Source organism: Oreochromis niloticus, linkage group LG16 (genome assembly GCF_001858045.2).
Source record: "Oreochromis niloticus isolate F11D_XX linkage group LG16, O_niloticus_UMD_NMBU, whole genome shotgun sequence".
Taxonomy (NCBI): Eukaryota; Metazoa; Chordata; class Actinopteri; order Cichliformes; family Cichlidae; genus Oreochromis; species Oreochromis niloticus.
This window is the reverse complement of record NC_031987.2, coordinates 6991735-7008680: the sequence shown is the minus strand read 5'-3', so window position 1 is coordinate 7008680 and position 16946 is coordinate 6991735. Positions and strand designations below refer to the sequence as shown.

Sequence of the window (16946 nt, the reverse complement as noted above, 5' to 3'; positions counted from 1 at the left end):
TCCTATCCAGCAGGGGGCGCGTGTTAAACGAAGTGGTGCTAACGGCTGACCGAGTGAGGAGCAGCGCTCAGAGGTGAGAGTTCACTCCGGTAAAAACATGGTTGAACACGGGGATATCCGCGTGGTTCACTGCGGCGGCAGTAAATTAAACTTCAGGGATCCTGTGATAACCCACGACTCCAGGTGAGCGAGTGTTTTAACCTGTGGATGTTTCATATTTAGTGGAAAAGTCTCGCGCGGTTCGTGTCGTTTATGTTAGCGTCAGAGCTGAGGCTGTTAGCATTAGCTTGAGAAGCTGCTGGATGTTCCTGCTGCTGTTTACAGCATAGTATCAGCAGCTCGTCTCAGCTCTGTGACTCTGACTGAGCCACAGACCCAGACTGAGCTGTGTTCCGGTCCCTACATATTTGTTTGATGTTTGTTTCCTCATATTTGTGTCGCTGCAGGTTCCTTCTGTGCGCCTCCGGAGAGGCTGTGAAGGTGTTCAGCACCTCCACAGAGGAGTGTATCCACGAGCTGCGGGGTCACACCGGGCTGGTAACAGGTGTGCTGCTGAGACCCTCAAACCACTTACAGGTACAGTCACCTCTCCACCTAGAAAAACGACTTTTTTCAAGATGTCTTCATCCGGAAACTCGCTGATATTCATTTAATGTTAGAAAATACAGGAAGCAGCAGAATAGCTGCTGAAGCCACTTTTTCTTTATGAGTAACGTAATTATTTATTATTTATTCAGTTTAGTTCAATCCCACAGCTCTGATCAAACAAGACTCAGGTCTCTTTTTATTTGTTTACTTACTCGTTATCCTCATTACTCACTCTGTACACTGTTGGTTCAGGCCAGAAAGCAAAGTAAGTAAACTCTTGATTTTCTGTTCCTGAAACAGCCCTAACTTAAACTCTGAGTAAGTTATCATGGAAATGAAGCCTGTGAACCATTCCTGGTACCTGACTCCTCCCCTCTTGCTGCTCATACACTCACCTGCTGCTTTATTAGGTACACCTTTGGACCACCTTTTGTCTTCAGAGCTACCTTACTTCAAGGCACAGATTCAAAAAGCTGCTGGAAACATGCCTCAGAGATTTTGGTCCATGTTGACACGATAACATGCAGATGTGTCTCTTGCACATCCATGATGGAAATGTCCTGTTCCACCACATCCCAAAAGTGCTCTATTGGATTGAGAGCAGCTTACCGTGGAGGCTTTTTGAGTACATGCTCATGGAGACTCAGCACTCTTACTTTCTGCTCCATCCACGATGGCTTTCTTCTACGACTCATACACGAGCTTAATTCGGAGTTCACTGAGCTAATGATGATCAGCTTTTCTGGGTCAAGTTTGTTAAACCTCCTTTTCAGCAGCAGCCTATTTTTTCCCTCCGTTATTTTTTAATTGTTTTTATTGTCTGTACTTTTTGTTTTATTATTATTATTATTATTATTATTATTATTATTATTATTATTATTGTTATTGTTTTTCTTTTTAAAAAAAATATGTTTCTATATAAATACAATTCATTGTTATGTCTCACACTGTGCTTGTGTTGTGCTGCAGGTTTACTCTTCATCGCTAGATGGCACTGTCAGACTTTGGGACTTCACAGATGGGATTCTTATTAAGGTTGGATGTTGAGTCTTGTTGTTTCTCTCCAGTCTTTTCTGTCACTGTGGATCATCAAACTCCAGCTGCAACACACACTTTCCTATTTTATCTCTGTTTATAAAAGTGAAATGAAGGGTTTTATTTATTATTAGGCAGCCTTCAAACAGTTAGACTGAGCTGGGCACCTGTGATCAGTCTGCGAACATGCAGATGATCCTCCTGCTCATGACAGACAGTATGTGGTCGGATAATAAAGGAAATTTGTTCTGTCTTCTGTGCTTTGACTGCATAACTGAATTTTCTTCAGCTATCAGAATTTTTTTGCATTAGTTCTGAAACATTTCCTCTGTATGTCCTTGTGGCTGAATTATTTAACTAATTATGTATATTTTTTTAAATGAACTCTCATATAAATGAATTGTTTCACCTTTAGTTAGCTACAAAACATGGAGATTCAGCAGAAAAAGGAGTAGAGGTGTTTATGATGAGGTTTGTGGGTCCAGTTTAAGAGTCCATGTTTCTCAGATGCATGACAGCTGTGCGGTCTCTTCTAGACTTGTGTCATTGGATACCCAATCTACTCCTTCTACGCCTCTGCCAAACATGAAAACGTCATCTTTATTGTTACGTCCATGCCGAGCGAAAAAAGAGCGGGTAAGTTTGACATCAGAGCGCCACTCAGACTCCGTTTGTAAAGTTTTTAGAGCTCAGTGTGAATCTGTTACGCCCCCGTCTGAGGGGTAAAGGAGCACTGCATGAAAGTATGAAGAGTCCCAAAACAAGGTTTATTAATAAAGTGTGATATTTATTTAATCACAGGCTACTGCAGGGCGCACCAAGGGGGAAAATAACAGAGTGATGCTTCTCAGGGCAAGAAGTCAAATATTAGGAAAAAAATAGCCAGGCAGATGCCTCCAGATGTGTCATACCTCTTCATGTTGAATGTTATTGCTTGTTTTGGAATAGTTTCAATGTGTAGGAGTCACCAGGTCGTCCTCGGACGAGCTTTAAGATGTGGGAAGAAGAAAGTTGTTTAGAGGTCACTGAGTGGGAATGTGTGAAAAAGGCAGATTTTTGTGTTTGCAGAGCGTTTCCAGCTGGTTGCGGTCCATCTGCCACAGAGTGGAGATCAACTGGTGGAGGCTCGAGAACTTTCTGCTGTACTCAGCGGCGTCAACCCCAACCCAGCAGCCATCGCCTTTGGCAGAGGGGTACGTATACGCCGCCACAGCTGATACCAAGAACTCATGACCTCGACTTAATCTGCCAGGAACTTTAGTTTGAAAACTGAAGTTTCTTGAGGAAACAGTATTTTAGAGGGCAATATATGAAAGAAAACTAATGCTTCTGTGCTGCATATTACTTTAGTGGATAAGCTGTTCCCAGTGAGTCCCTCGTCCTCCATTAGCTTTCAGATCCTCCGTCTTGGACTGCAGCTTGTGTTCTTTGCTTGCCCAGCACCACATGAACCAGTTCTCCCTCTGCAGGCAAGGAAATACAAATGCAGTGAGGAGTGGAGGTGGAACTGCAACTTTCAAAATAAGAGCCAGGGATTGTCCACTAGTCAGTCTCATTGTTGTCAGAGAAAATACAAATTATTAAAGGACCAGACTTTGGTGACATGAATGTGCCAAAGAAGTCTGCCTGAGGAAGCAGAAATGTTGATTCAAAGGAGCATGTGCACACTTCAGCGTGTTATAAGTCCAAAACTCTTTATCATTGTACTTCACTGTTTAGCAGACAACAGTTCAAACTTTACTTCAGACTGAAATGTTTTAAATCCAAATGTGTCTGATGCTCATCGCCCACTTTAATCTTCACAGGGAGAATTTATTGCTTCAGTGAACGACTTGCAGCTGGAGGTCTATTTCTTCAAGAAGCAGAAGTCGTACAGGTGAGAGTGAAGATGGTCACTGGAGGTGACTTATATTTTTAAAATTCAGGCTCCTATTATTTATGTCTCTTGTTCCAATGCTGAATGATTATTTTAGAGTTTTTTTTAAGGCTTCAGGCCGCTCTGAACGCTCAGTTTCACACAAGAGAAAAAGGTCCCTTATGTGGTCTTATCAGGTACTTAAGCCCCACCCACCTGGTGTTTGAGAGGTAGAGCCAATCAGGAGAAAGTACTTTAAGTGTCAGAGATTGTATATTATTTAAAAAACTTTTAGAGCTGCTGAGCTAGATGTTAATTTTAAAAAGTTATCGTGTTTTATATTTTTTTGTCATGGAGAGAAGCAGTGCTGCTGTCACAAATGACAAAGGCCATGAGTCGTGTTGGCTGATGTTCAGTAACACCAAACATCTGTCCTGGTGCTGGTTTTCAGGTTTTTCCTGAAAGAAGACAACAAGAAGGGCGGCTGGAACACATTCACATGTGTCGCCTGTCACCCGAAAGATGACTGCATCGCCACGGGACACGAAGACGGGAAGATCCGCCTGTGGTGAGGGACCTCGACAGAAACAAACGCAGTTATAACGATGATCCACATCTTAAACTTCTTAAAACTGACATTCCTGCTCATCCTTTCAGGAGAAACTTTAACCACAAGAAGGAGTACACGTACTCCACTCTGCACTGGCACCACAGCGCCGTCAGCTCGCTCTGCTTCACTCCAGAAGGTATTCATAACTGTGTTATAGTTATTAACGAGTTCCCGCGATCGTTAGGAAGTCCTTAATAGTCTGAAATTTAAATAAAAATTTAAATGGTAGTAAAATATCTTGTCTTTTTTTTTATTTTTTGTGGGTATTAAATTTGCAGAAGTTGAGTGAGCCAGTAGAATAATTTTAAAGTTGTTTGCTTAACTTTCTTTCTGCTCCTTTATTTTTTAACTTTTAACTTTTTTTTTTAACTTGGGTCAAAACAGTAGGGGTGATATATTTAGATTTTTTTTTTTTAAATCAAATGATCGAAAGTATAATAAGAAAAGGAAAACGCATCAACTAAACTCTGAATAAGGACTTTCAAAAAGTAAAAATATTGTCAATTTCTTGAACTCATCCACGTTTGTTACAGTCGTTGCAGTTTTTACAGACCAAACCAACTTACTAACACAGCATGAACTTGCACATGTATATATATTCTTCCAAGGAACAAGAAAACAAACAGAAATCACTCCTCTGTGTGTTACGGTTTTAATTATGTATTTATTTTGTATTGTCAGGGACCAACCTGCTGAGTGGAGGTGTGGAGTCTGTGCTCATCCAGTGGAGGTACAAGCAAGAGAGCGAGCGGGACTTCCTGCCCCGCCTGGGCGCCGCCATCACTCACATCACTGTGTCACCTGATGGATCGCTATTCTGTACCTCACACAGCGACAACAGTAAGGAGTCTCAGGCTGCAGGAGTTCAATGCAAATGCACACAAATTATTATCAGTGACATTCAGTGAACTTGGTCTATTCTTTCAGATCAAGTTGTGCACTTCTCAGATTTCACCAAATTGATTTCAGAGCATTTGAGTCACTCAAATAAAACGCAGTTAAACGCGTTAGGTTCCAAACTCATTTTCTGCTTGTTTATTGAAGGTTTTGTTTCCCTTCCTTATAGAGATCACCATCATCCAGAGCTGTGTTAAAGTGTCTGCTGTCATTCAGGGCCTGGTCAAAGGTGAGTACATACTGTAAGGTGACTTTTAAGCATGATTTATGTATAAATAATAAACACATCATGTAAATGATCTGTGCAGTTCTAGGAAAACATGTAGCCTTTATTGTTAATTTCAGATGTGCTTTATTGATCCCTAAAGTACGGAAGCCAACACGTGAAAAACAAAAATAAGTGCAATATCGTAAAACAAAATAACTCTGAAAGTTTAAAAAAATATACCAAAGGAGCTCATTTAAGTAGAAAATAGGTCATGATCTGCACCATAGACTTCATTATAGAATGTAAAAGAAAGGAAGTCAGTGAGCCAGTAATTTTTTGCTTATTTTCTAAATAACATAAATTTTTTAGTATCAGTAACACTGCTGAGGTGTATGTTACACTAAAAGTGATCCTAAAATGTACTTGCAACATGTTTTTGAACCTGCATAAACATGAGCACAAGTTAGAAAAGTCGTTGTTGGAATTTGCCGCAAAAAAAGAATTGTGCATAAAAAGTCACCATAGTGCTGGAAATTAAGTGAAAGAGCTCAGCGAATGACAGTTTCAGAATGATGCCTTAAGGAGCTTAAATATAAAATAAATGCAGGCGTGAAGTGGAAAAGATTTCAGCATCTGTCGGGATCAGCATGCGGTTACCACAGTAACTGCGTCACCTAACGGAGGAATCCAAACAGTGTGATTCAAACTGAAAAGGGCAGTGACGAATCGATACTACATTAGAGTCCATTTGCATAGGTGTATTCTCACACAGAGTGGAGGATTATGGGTACGCAGCCTACACAGACATCCTCCACAAAACCAGCGGCATGAATCTCAAAGTGGATGACGCTGCGTGTAGGTGGAGTGGTTGGAACAGGAAAGCTGAGTTCACCATGCAGAGAAAACATGGCGCAACAGCATAACCAGTGGAGATGACAGTCAGCAACGCTGAACATAGGGTCAACACGCCACCATGCGTGAGCATCAGTATGAACACGTTATTCAATATTCACACCATAGAAACATTCCTTCACCACAACTAGTGCAATCCCAAATTTCTTCTTAACTCTCAGATTAACATCTCATCGTCTGCTGCAAAAGTCCGGAAGCGAGGCACAGACATCAGACAGTGTTCCCGCCGGTCATAAATAAGCTCAGTAAACTTGCTAATATTTCACATTTCTCACGATGATTGCTGGACCGGTCACACACTCAGCGTGGCGGACAGCAGTCAGGCGATGTGCGCATGACGTCATATGAGAAACCGCCACACTCTGAGGAAAAACCACAAGTGGATTTGAAAACCTAAGTGCAAGAAATAGAAATTTACTTTACTTCATGATAAAGATGTTAAAACAAAAGAAGAACCAAAAAAAAAACTTTTTAACAGATGCACCAAGCAGGGAAAACCATTAACAGTTATTAACTGGTAATGTGAGAGTGGAGGAAATGTAATTTAAAATTTTTTTATTTTTTTTTTACCTTTTACATTTCTTTATGCATTCGTCACCTGCCAATAATGTCTTTTCAGAATTAATGACCTCATAAGTTTGTATCAGAAAGAAATAAAATAATGTCTGAGTGTGTGGGGTATGTATGTAATCTTCTTTAAACTTGTCTTCTTGCTCAGGCGACAGCATCAGGACAGACTTGATGATGGATCCTCGCAGCAAAGCTCTGGTGCTAAATGGGAAACCCGGACATCTGCAGTTTTACTCGCTCCAAAGAGACAAACTGCTGTACAATGTAAGCTTTCAGCAGGTCACAAACCTGAGTAGACTTGAAAGTGTGGAAACTAGGTTAACATTGTCTGTTTCTCCCACAGCTGGACATCGTGCAGCAGGAGTACATTCATGAATCGGGCCTGCAGCAGTTCGAGGTGGTCAAAGCGGCGTTTGATGCCTCCGGCTTGTGGTTGGCAACGGTGGAGGAAAGGCATCAGAAAGCTGCTGAGCTGGAGCTGAACCTGAAGCTGTGGGCTTTCGATGAACAGACGCAGAGGTACAGATGTTACAGCTGTTACAGCTGTTTGTCTGTGGGCTGCAGGGTCAGTTGAGGTTTCTCTGTAATGTGATGAAAACTGTGTAACAATAACCAACCACACCCCTGTCACGTGCAGTTTTGTGCTGAACACGACCATCTCGGCCCCCCACGACGCCCAGATTACCGCCATGTCCTTTCGCCAGACCGCCGACAGCCAGACCACCCTGCTGGTCTCCACCAGCAAAGACGGACACTTCAAAGCCTGGCAGCTCGCCGCTCCGGCCCACACAGAAGGTACAGACGGCAAGCAGTCAACCGAAAAAGCCAGCCACCTTAATTCTCATAATATTAACTGTCTAATGGAGGTTTGGAATTTTCTGGCGTCCACCTCAGATTAACAGTTCAAGATTTATTTTATTTTTATAGAAATAAAAATTATGATATAAAATTTTATATATGCTTTCATTTTATTTTGAAATAATGTCCCACCATATTTTTACAATAAAATACAACATTTTAAACATAAAAAGATACAACAGGGCAAAGACAAACGACACGTGGTAAACCACACTGCAGCAAACAACACGCAAAACTATAAAATGATTGTTTTTGAGGTTCATTGAAGTTTCTTTTTTTCTTGTAATTGTGTCCTTGATGCAAACAGACTATATACAAAGTGTAAATTGTGCTGTGGATGTCTTCCTCTAAGTTTCTTTGTAGTGTACATCATTAGGACTCGGGCCACCTTGTTGGTGCCAGGCTCTCCCTGTTTAGCTTTTCAGAACATCACGTTGAACGTGAGGTTTAAGCCAAATTAGGGTGGCTAATTTTCCCTTCACACAGTAATTCAGCTGATGTCTGTCTCCCTCTTTGTTTCCTCTGACTTGCAGATGAAGGTCCTTCCTGGTTGTGTGATTTCGTTGGAGCCTATCACGGCCTGGTGCCCGAATGCTGCAGCTTCTCGGCTGACGGCTCTCTGCTAGCCGTCGCCTTTCAGGAGGTGGTGACCGTGTGGAGCCCTGCAACCTGGGAGCTGCTGACAACCCTGTCGCAGCCGCCGGGAGCTGTCAGGTCAGGGCGTAGACAAACACACAGAATGGGTCAAAAATCAGCACCGTCATGGTGACCGGTTTAAGTCTGCAGCATTAGTTAACCTCATCAGGTCTCCTCATTCCTCTTCAAAGAGCGTAGACACACACACAGAATGGGTCAAATATCAGCATCGTCACGGTGACCGGTTTAAGTTTGCAGCGTTAGTTAACCCCGTCAAGTTTCCTCGTTCCTTTTCAAGGTATCAAAGACTGAGCATGTATTATAATAAAACATACATGGTGACGTCTTTATTTAAATAACACCAAGAGACAAAACAAGCATAGTGTGTGTGTGTGTGTGTGTGTGTGATAATAGTTTGTTACAAGTTACCATCAAAACTTTCACTAGTAAAAAGCCAATAACAGTAATTCCCTGACACACCTGTTTACACCTATTTATCAGGTTTAACTGGTGAAGAGGTGTCTCTTCAGCTGCTGCCATCAGTCAGACAGGTGTTTCACACAGACGCGGTGGAGCTAAATTTACAACAAGCCTAAAGTTAGAGCTTTAGGCTGAAAGACCGGTTGTTGAATTTGCCAAAATCTTGCCAAAAAGTTTTCCAGATTTTTTGTGTTATTATAGATTAACCCGTTAAATAATGTGTTGTGGTATCATAGAGGGTTTAAAAAAGTATTTAGAAAAATAAACTTAAGAAATGAGAAAACCAAGTTAAAGTCCAAAAATGTTTCCTTAAATGTTAAAACTTTAAACTTCACTTGCAGTGACATCGCACTCTCTTTATTTTCCATTAATTTTAAGTTAAAAAATGTCAAACTGAATTTGTGTTGTTTAGTAACGATTCAGGGAGATCAATCACACTCCGTGTGGTGTTATCACCACACCTTAAAGATGGAAAAGTTGACAGCATCACTGACGGGGCAAATTTCACTGGCTGACCAGCTGTGGTCGCGCCCTCGGGCAACAGCAGGGGGTTTTATCCTCGTAGCCGAGAGGTTTGCTGGACGAGGATTTGTGTCATGGTGCTTTTATTTTCAGTTCAACCATCAAATGACTTTTTCTGACAGTGGTTTTAGAGATATTTGCAGACAGTGAAGTTAAGATAACAAACACAGGAAGTGTTAGCTTGGCTGTGTGCACAGTTGGGATTCTCAGTCTGCATAGTTAACCGGCTTTTCAAATGATGCGTCGGGATTTATGAGAATGTTTGTTTGTTTTTTTAAGGTGTTGATCCCAGATATATAGATATAGACATAGATATAGGTGTATAGAGGAATAGAAATAGTTAGACAAGACACAAAACCAAAACAACTCAGTCACAATTTTAAAAACTACAGAGTAAAGCTGTGTCTTCAGACGGCTTTTAAAAATGTCCGGTGTTGGAGAGGTGCTCATTTCAAAAGGCATTTCATTTGTGATCTTTTTCTCTTGGTGTTGTCTGCTGTCCCGTGGCCCCTGCATGCCGACCACTGAGACCTTTATTGGCATTTATATACAAAGATTTAATGCAATACTAGATTTTTTCTTTGTTTATTTTGGAGGAGAGTAAAAATAAATAAGGCAACATTTATTTATTATCAGTTTGCACCATGTGTGCTTGTAACCACAGTGATGACACTTAGGTCAAGGCTTCAAAATCAGGGCTTCGCAAACTAGTATGCATCAGCGCTTTGGCTGTGTCCATCTTTTATATACAGTCCAGGTAAGTAGGTAGTGTAAAGTTTTTTTGTTTTAGAATAGAATAGCCCTTTATTGTCACTATACATGTTATTCAGTGTTTACCGCTTGACAGTAAAACCTGTGCAACTCGAGCAACAGTGGACATTTAGCTAAAACGGGGGATGTGCTCCGACTAGCTCACCGCCAGCAGCTGTTGTGAACGAGTTAAGCAGGTTTTCCTGGCAGAAGTTCAGAACTTTGTTTCTTAGAGCACCGAAGGATTTTTAACCTTCTGTGCAAAAATGAGTGCTGTCGTTTCGTAACGCTGCTCAAGTCTCCAAAAATGTTGGCACGTTTCCAATCAGCTGACAAAAGAGGCCCACAGAGGTCACTGAGGACGTGAAACTACTGCTGCTGGTTTCTGTACCACTTTTTTTTAAATAATCCCCGAAAAACAGAGTCAGCTTTTAGCACGTTTGTAGGAAAAGCAAAAAGAGATGACTTGCAGTTTGTCTTAAAATGAAGGAACCAGAATGTTAAAATCACTTCACATGAATCTCAGTTTGTCTGAACTTAAAATGCGTGAAGCCTCTCTGGCCAAAAAGTCAGTCACCCTCTGACAGCTTTCTTTAAATAAGCACACAGTTTCTGTGTAATTTGAAATTCAGATGTGAAGAGACGGACAGATGTTTAGACAGCTGCCCGTTGCTACCCCTTACATAACCACCACCTATAGATGTCCAGAGCTGAGTCACCAGATCTCAGTCATTAATGTTTGCCCTCGCCTGCTGAGGGATAATTAAAATTACCACATTTTACCTCATCTGAGTCACTTTAAAAGGAAATCTTTTGTTTTTTTCTAATGAGAATGTCTGTTTGTGATTTTCTGTGCTCTTGGCTCTGAGTGGGTCTTTGCATGTTCTCATTTCAAGTTCCTAAGTGCAAAATTGGAAAGCTAATCCTGAGAAATATGTGTGGTGTGAGGAGCTGGTTGGTTGGGAATTGCACTTCAGATTGTTTAACCATGAGATAAATAAAAAGGACCTTTTTTTTTTTTTCCCCCCCCTCCATCAGTGATCTTTGTTTTGGGCGACTGAGCTGTTCCAAGTATCTGCTGGGAACCACCGCCAGCAATCTGCTCTGCTGCTGGAACCTCCTCACCTGCTCTTGTAAGACCTCCCCCTGTGTACAGACGTGCTCTGTGCAACTTAATAAACTATTTTTATCCCAAAAGTCTGAACAGATTCTAACATATCCTTAAAACTTAGGCTCTCAGATATGAGAGGTCTGTTGACTGGTTAAAAAAAAAACTGCACATCTCCATCTGTTTTTGCCCTTCATGTCTTCCTCTGTGTCCGGTCTGGCAGTGGAGTGGAGCACTTCCATGGATGTCAGGCGGCTGCTGGTCGACCCCCTCTCCGAGAACATGGCTGCCTTTTGCTATCAGAGCGGATCCACTGACCGTAAGCTTCAGACCGTCCATGTTAAAACTGCACAAAAGGCATCTGAGAACTCTGATCTGATTGGCTTATAGTGGTGCTGTAACCTTAAGATTGGACTCAACAACGAAATCCAGTTTAATTTGACTCAAATAAAAAGGCCACTCTGGTTTCTCAGAATCAGAATTACCTTTAATGCAGAGTTTGGACACAAATGAGGAATTTGTCTTTGAGTCGCTGTTCAAAAAACAGTCATACAGATTGTAATATATGGTATTTACAGTATATATATATATATATATATATATATATATATATATATATATATATATATATGTTGTCTGCATCTCCCTCACAACATACAGACAGACACACACACACAAAATTAGAATACATACTAGCTACCTGCAGATGTTAGCATAGAAATTAGGAAATCTCGCAGAAAAGAACCAAACTGTGTTTACTTACAGCAGCAAGTCGATATGGAGGACCGAAAATGCCAAAATAAAAATAAAATTGTAGTAGTACTTAGTTTTCAATAATCCCACCAATTTAAAAAAAAACAAAAAAACAAAAATCAGATAAGTTTGGCTTCATGAGTAAATTATTCTGCCACGAAATTCATCAAGAATTGATATTAAAAACTAAATATGTTTAAGTATGTAAAATGTGACTTAAACATATATTAAACTGAGGGTTTTATTTCATTTTAAATTAATCCCTGATTCATTTTTACTAATTTATTTGGAATTTCATTAATTTAATTATGTATTTATTCAGCAATTAACATGAGAATCTTAATTAGCAAGGTAATAATTAGCTGTATTTATACAGTCTTAAATAAATGCACAGGCAAAATAAAATTTTAGCCCAAATTTAATAAATAAAAGGACTAAATGTAATTTTTGTTATTTTTGATGTATTTAATGACAGGTTAATACATAAACTTAATTGGTAACTCATCCAATAATGTGGAAGATAAAGGTGCTGTCCACACAAAATTTCTTTTGTGACTCTTTGAATCGTTTTATATCGCTGTTTCTCTCTTTCCTGCTTTCAGTGTTTGTGTTCAAGCCCAGCGAGCCTCGGCCGCTGTTTTCCCGTAAGGCTGTGTGCTCGGGGAAGGTGACTCAGGCCGTCTTTGCTCCCAGGGAGGAGATGCTGGAGAGCTGCGAGGAGAGCAGCCAGTGGCTGAACCGCTCTCAGCTTTACTTCCTCACTCAGCAGATGGTAAACAACATTTCAAGTTCTGCTGAACAAAAAAAAACAAAAAACAGAAGGAGAAGTCCACTTTAATGCTGCTTACCGTATGTGCCGGGTTGGCCTTTTTTTTTTTTTTTTTTAATTGGCAGGGAGAGTCAGTTTAAATCATAAACACTGCTTTTTATTGCTATAATATAAAATGCAAGTATATTTAAAGAACTCTGTTGGATTTGAGTCTAAAAGAAAGACTTGTGAGAGTTTTGAGTGCTCTAAAGCGAGCGCTGCACCTACAGGTTGTTTGGCGCCTTGCTTTGTTGCTGATTATAAGGTCACTCAGGTCACTAAAGGCATGGCGTGTCTTGCAGGAATGTCATAGCTCAGCTCATTTAGAGCCCCCAACCCCCCGAGGCCTGAAGAGTTTCTCTTCTAATTTTAGGACAAAAGATGAGACCTTTACATACGTGACATTCCTACACTTCCATCTGACTGAAGGTACAGGGGCGGTTGTAGATGTGAAAAATTCAGCTTTACAGTCATTTGCTTTAGAGGTGCTTCCAGTATTCCCAAGGGGGAATAATGAGTGTGGCAGGCACAGGTGTTTGTTTGAAAGTTTAAGAAGAAAAATGGCTCCAGAATGAGTTCCAGGTTTACCATCCAGAGTTGGTGTCTGCTCAAACAGCGTTTTTTTTTTTTGTTTTTTTTTCCACTTCCAAACTGACTGACAGTCTGTAATGTATCTGTGTAAAATCTTCGTCCCTGCAGGACTGAACCTGAACTCGTTTCCACAGCTCCGAGGATCACTCTGGACTTTGTGGAGAGATAAGATACTGGCCGTTTATCCCTCCCGGGTTGCAGATGACCTCGTAACTGATAGTTTTTGTAAACATCCTTATCTAAACTCAACTTGTCTGCAGTGAAGAATTAGTTTATGCAGTCAAGCCAAAGGAATATTATTTGATAAATAGTTTATGAAATGCTTTTATCGTGATAGAAATAAGTACGTTATGCTGACTGTGGACTCTTCCCTGCAGGATCTCATGACATTCACCACCAAGGCCGAGGAGGACAGGCTGCTGGCGTCCAGCAAACAGGTGAGCTCCTCCCATTGGTTTTGCACCAGACATTTGGACTTTTATTTAACCTCGAAACACATTTTCCACACACTTTGATCTGATTGTTTTTATGTTCAGAGCTTGTGTGAATTAAGGGTCAGTGCAACCACAATAAATAGACATGCTGTTCAGAACTTCCTGTTCCATGTACTGGGTGGTGTTTATAAAACGGCAGCGGGCTGGAAAGGTACTGCAGAGGGTGTGAGAAGCTTTTTACAGTAAATACATTATTTAGATAAAGTTTACCTGAAATATTTGCTTATAAAACAAGAAACTGAACCATGGTGCAAAATTAATCAGAGTTATTCTTATTTTCTGTGGGAGAAAAGATCAGAAGAATCAGTGAAAACACAGAGAAGGAAATACTTCGTCTTCAGCCTGTGTGCAGCTGGGTTTAAATGCTTGGTTGGGGCACAAAGGAAGATCTTGAGATTCTGAAATGAGCCGTGGAAGTCTGAAAATTAGGAATGGTTGTTTTGCAGTTTCCCACACACACATTTTACTTTGGTGGGCCGCCCAAGTTTTTCTGGGGCTAATTTTAGCATTTATTTTTTAAGTAGACACTAGAGAAGAGAGGTCTGACCTCTCGCTGTTGAAAGTTCAGTTGCCCTTACTGTCTCCTGTTTTAAACACCAGCGATGACAGCCCTCCTTTTGCTCTGAGGAACTCCTGCGAGCTGGAGAACCTCGAAGGTGGAGGACTCCGTAGGATTAAACAATACTAGATCTAATGCCCACTAGTGTGTCCATTAGATCTAAATCTGTGGGAAACGGCTAATAAAGAGGCCCGTGCAGTCTCTCCATTGCTCTCCACGGTTTACCTCGGGGTGACCAGATCCCAACAAACCACATGCGGGACAGAGGTCGTGTTTGTGTCGGGTATGTTAGTAAGACGTGAAGTATGTGTTTGGTTTGAATATGACTGTTACAACTCCCTCGCTCAGTAAATATTGTAAGAGGAAGCCAAAGTTCAGTCTTGTGTCTTCTTACTCATGTTTTCTCATTTCATCCCAATAAGCTGTAAAAGTTGTTGAGGAGGACAGAAGGTGAAAATGCTGAGTAGTTCCACATAAAGCAGGACAACTGGCCTCACAAAGCCTAAACGTGATGGAGATTAACCCTAATCTGGCCACCGGCCACCTGGTGGGGGTTAAATTACCCAGGATGCTGCATACTGGGCATGTTTAGTGTTTTTGAGCTGTAGAGAGACCAGAGTTGATACCTGAGAGCGAACAGTGAAGCATAACATATCAAAGCTAATAAAAGTCAAACTGTGAGCTGGACTGAGGCTTTTGTTCCATTTGTTTTCTTCTGGAAGGAACCCGGAGGGTGAAAGCGGTCCATTGTTCTTATCTGAAGTTACAAAACCCTCCAATGAACGAGCCATCTGTTGATCCAGCTCCTTTCCCAGCCTCAGATCTGAGAAATACTGCTCTTGTCTCCGTTTCCCGTTAATAAGACATGTTTCTTGTTTTCTCCTCTGAAGCTTGTGATTGACGACAGCGTAGCCATGACGCCTTTCTATCTGTTGTTGGGGAAACACAGACAGCAGCAACAGGAGCATCGGGACTCCGACAGCAGCCTGTGGGCAGAGAGAACGGCGCTGCCGCAGACCTCTGCCTCCATCAAAGAGGTTGGTTGTTTGTCCCTCCAGGGATCCTGTCCCCTTTGTGCTGTACGTACGTACGATGGCGTTTTACGACTTCAGGGTTGTTGTTGTTCTTTTTCCCCTTTTTTTCCAGCTCCTGCAGACCCCGGCTCACGTCCTGCCCTCCACCTCATACCTGTGCTCCATGTTTGTTCAGTCTCTGCTCATCTCTGTCTCAGACGCCAGGTCAGTAATCCAGCTGTTCTTGGATAATTGTTACAACCGCTGCAGTTGTTTGTTTCCTACTGAGCGTATACACAAGGTGTGATCAGACCTAAAAAAAGTCAGAATCCATAACTGGTTTAAATTTGTCCAATTTTTCGCTCAAGATCATCTTCCCAGGTATCTGCAGACAGCTTCTGGTGTGGCTACTATTTGTAGATCTCTCAGTGAAACAGAAAACAGAAAAAATGCATTCAGCAAGCAGGGAAAAGGTTTTAAAAATGATCCACACATCAGTTTAAAATAAATCAACATCAGACTTAATTGCAGCACCCAGACTGGAATATGAAGAAATGATGTAAAAGTGTAAATATTTATAAGAAAGATTCATAATGAAAACCTCTGAGAAAAAAATGAAAATTTTTTCCTGGAGAAACTTTAAAATGAGATGCCAGGGCTCGGTCTCCAAAGGCGAGAGACTCTGGGCAATATTGGCATTAAGAAAAGATGATCTCAAATAAAAGATTATTCAAATTAAAGTTTTAGATTTTTAGACTCTTTTAAGCCTCGTTTGGTCTGATAATCTCAGTGTGGATTAAGAAAATATGATTGAAACTGAGGTTTCACATGATTCAGCACCACATGTGAAACTGAGGTCTGTTTATCTCTAAAAATATGCAGAGTCACATTGGTGTTGATAATTTTTTGGGGGGGATTTGGGTGTTCTCGTGGCTTCAGGGAGGAAAAGGCACATGCAGAAGAGGAAATGGAGAGCGAGAAAGAGGAAGAGGATTCTGAGGAGGAAATGGAATCTAGCAGGTCCAAACCGGAGCTGGTGGCGGCGGCGACAGAGTCGGACGCCCCCGCTCTGACGAAGGCTCAGGCCAGAGAACTTAGGAGGGTGAGGAAGCTGGATCACAGCTGGCTCGCAGGCCTCCTGGACTCCTAACCAGAGCCTGTACAAGGTTTCCACCAGCAGCTCGGACGTTTTCTGTTTTATACCATTAAGTCAAAGTGGGCTTCTTCCACTTTGTCTCCCTGACTGGAAACAAATCTCTGTGCAAACACAAAGCACATATTTGATTACACAATTCTCAAGTCATTATTGGACAAGTTTATGACATCCAAACAATGGAACCCCTCCCAGCCTTTCCTCCGCTGTTGTACAGCGAGCGCGAGTTTCCACCAGTTTTCTTGCCAAAACTCTGGACTGAATTTTTGGTCTGGATTCTTTTCAATCCTTATTTGTTTTGTGGGTTTGTCTTATTCTTTTTTTTCTTTTTTGGAAAATAAATATTTTTACCAAACCAGAGTTCTGTTGCTTTTAGGTTTTTTCACTGAAGCATAAAAATATTTCCTCTTATCTGTTTTCTCAGCATGTTTTCATGTATACAAAAAGCTGCAGTATCTGCTGTTTTTGAGAAATGTGACATTTCCACTGTTGATGTTCCAGCTGCAGAGAAGCATCCCCGCCATGCTCAGCATGGTGGTTTCACAA

At 41.2% G+C, this 16946-nt stretch overlaps 1 protein-coding gene across 1 annotated transcript; it reads left to right on the top strand.

Annotated features, from left to right (window-relative positions):
• The first annotated feature begins 24 nt into the window (after window positions 1-24).
• Window positions 25-16760, top strand: wdr75 (WD repeat domain 75). Its single transcript, XM_005463356.4, has 21 exons — window positions 25-183; window positions 447-576; window positions 1558-1623; window positions 2160-2259; window positions 2692-2816; window positions 3429-3499; window positions 3930-4046; window positions 4136-4224; window positions 4770-4928; window positions 5155-5214; window positions 6824-6939; window positions 7019-7194; window positions 7313-7470; window positions 8067-8247; window positions 10960-11054; window positions 11253-11348; window positions 12385-12554; window positions 13559-13618; window positions 15125-15271; window positions 15381-15472; window positions 16187-16760. Exons 1-21 carry the CDS (start codon window positions 98-100, stop codon window positions 16395-16397), a joined length of 2505 nt encoding a protein of 834 aa, XP_005463413.1. The 5' UTR covers window positions 25-97; the 3' UTR covers window positions 16398-16760.
• Window positions 16761-16946: the final 186 nt, after the last annotated feature.

Coding starts and splice junctions, on each gene's coding strand:
- wdr75 (XM_005463356.4), top strand. CDS start 98: ATGGTTGAACACGGGGATATCCGCGTGGTTCACTGCGGCGGCAGTAAA. Junction 577..1,557: donor GACCCTCAAACCACTTACAG/GTACAGTCACCT, acceptor GTTGTGCTGCAG/GTTTACTCTTCATCGCTAGA. Junction 12,555..13,558: donor ACTTCCTCACTCAGCAGATG/GTAAACAACATT, acceptor TCTTCCCTGCAG/GATCTCATGACATTCACCAC.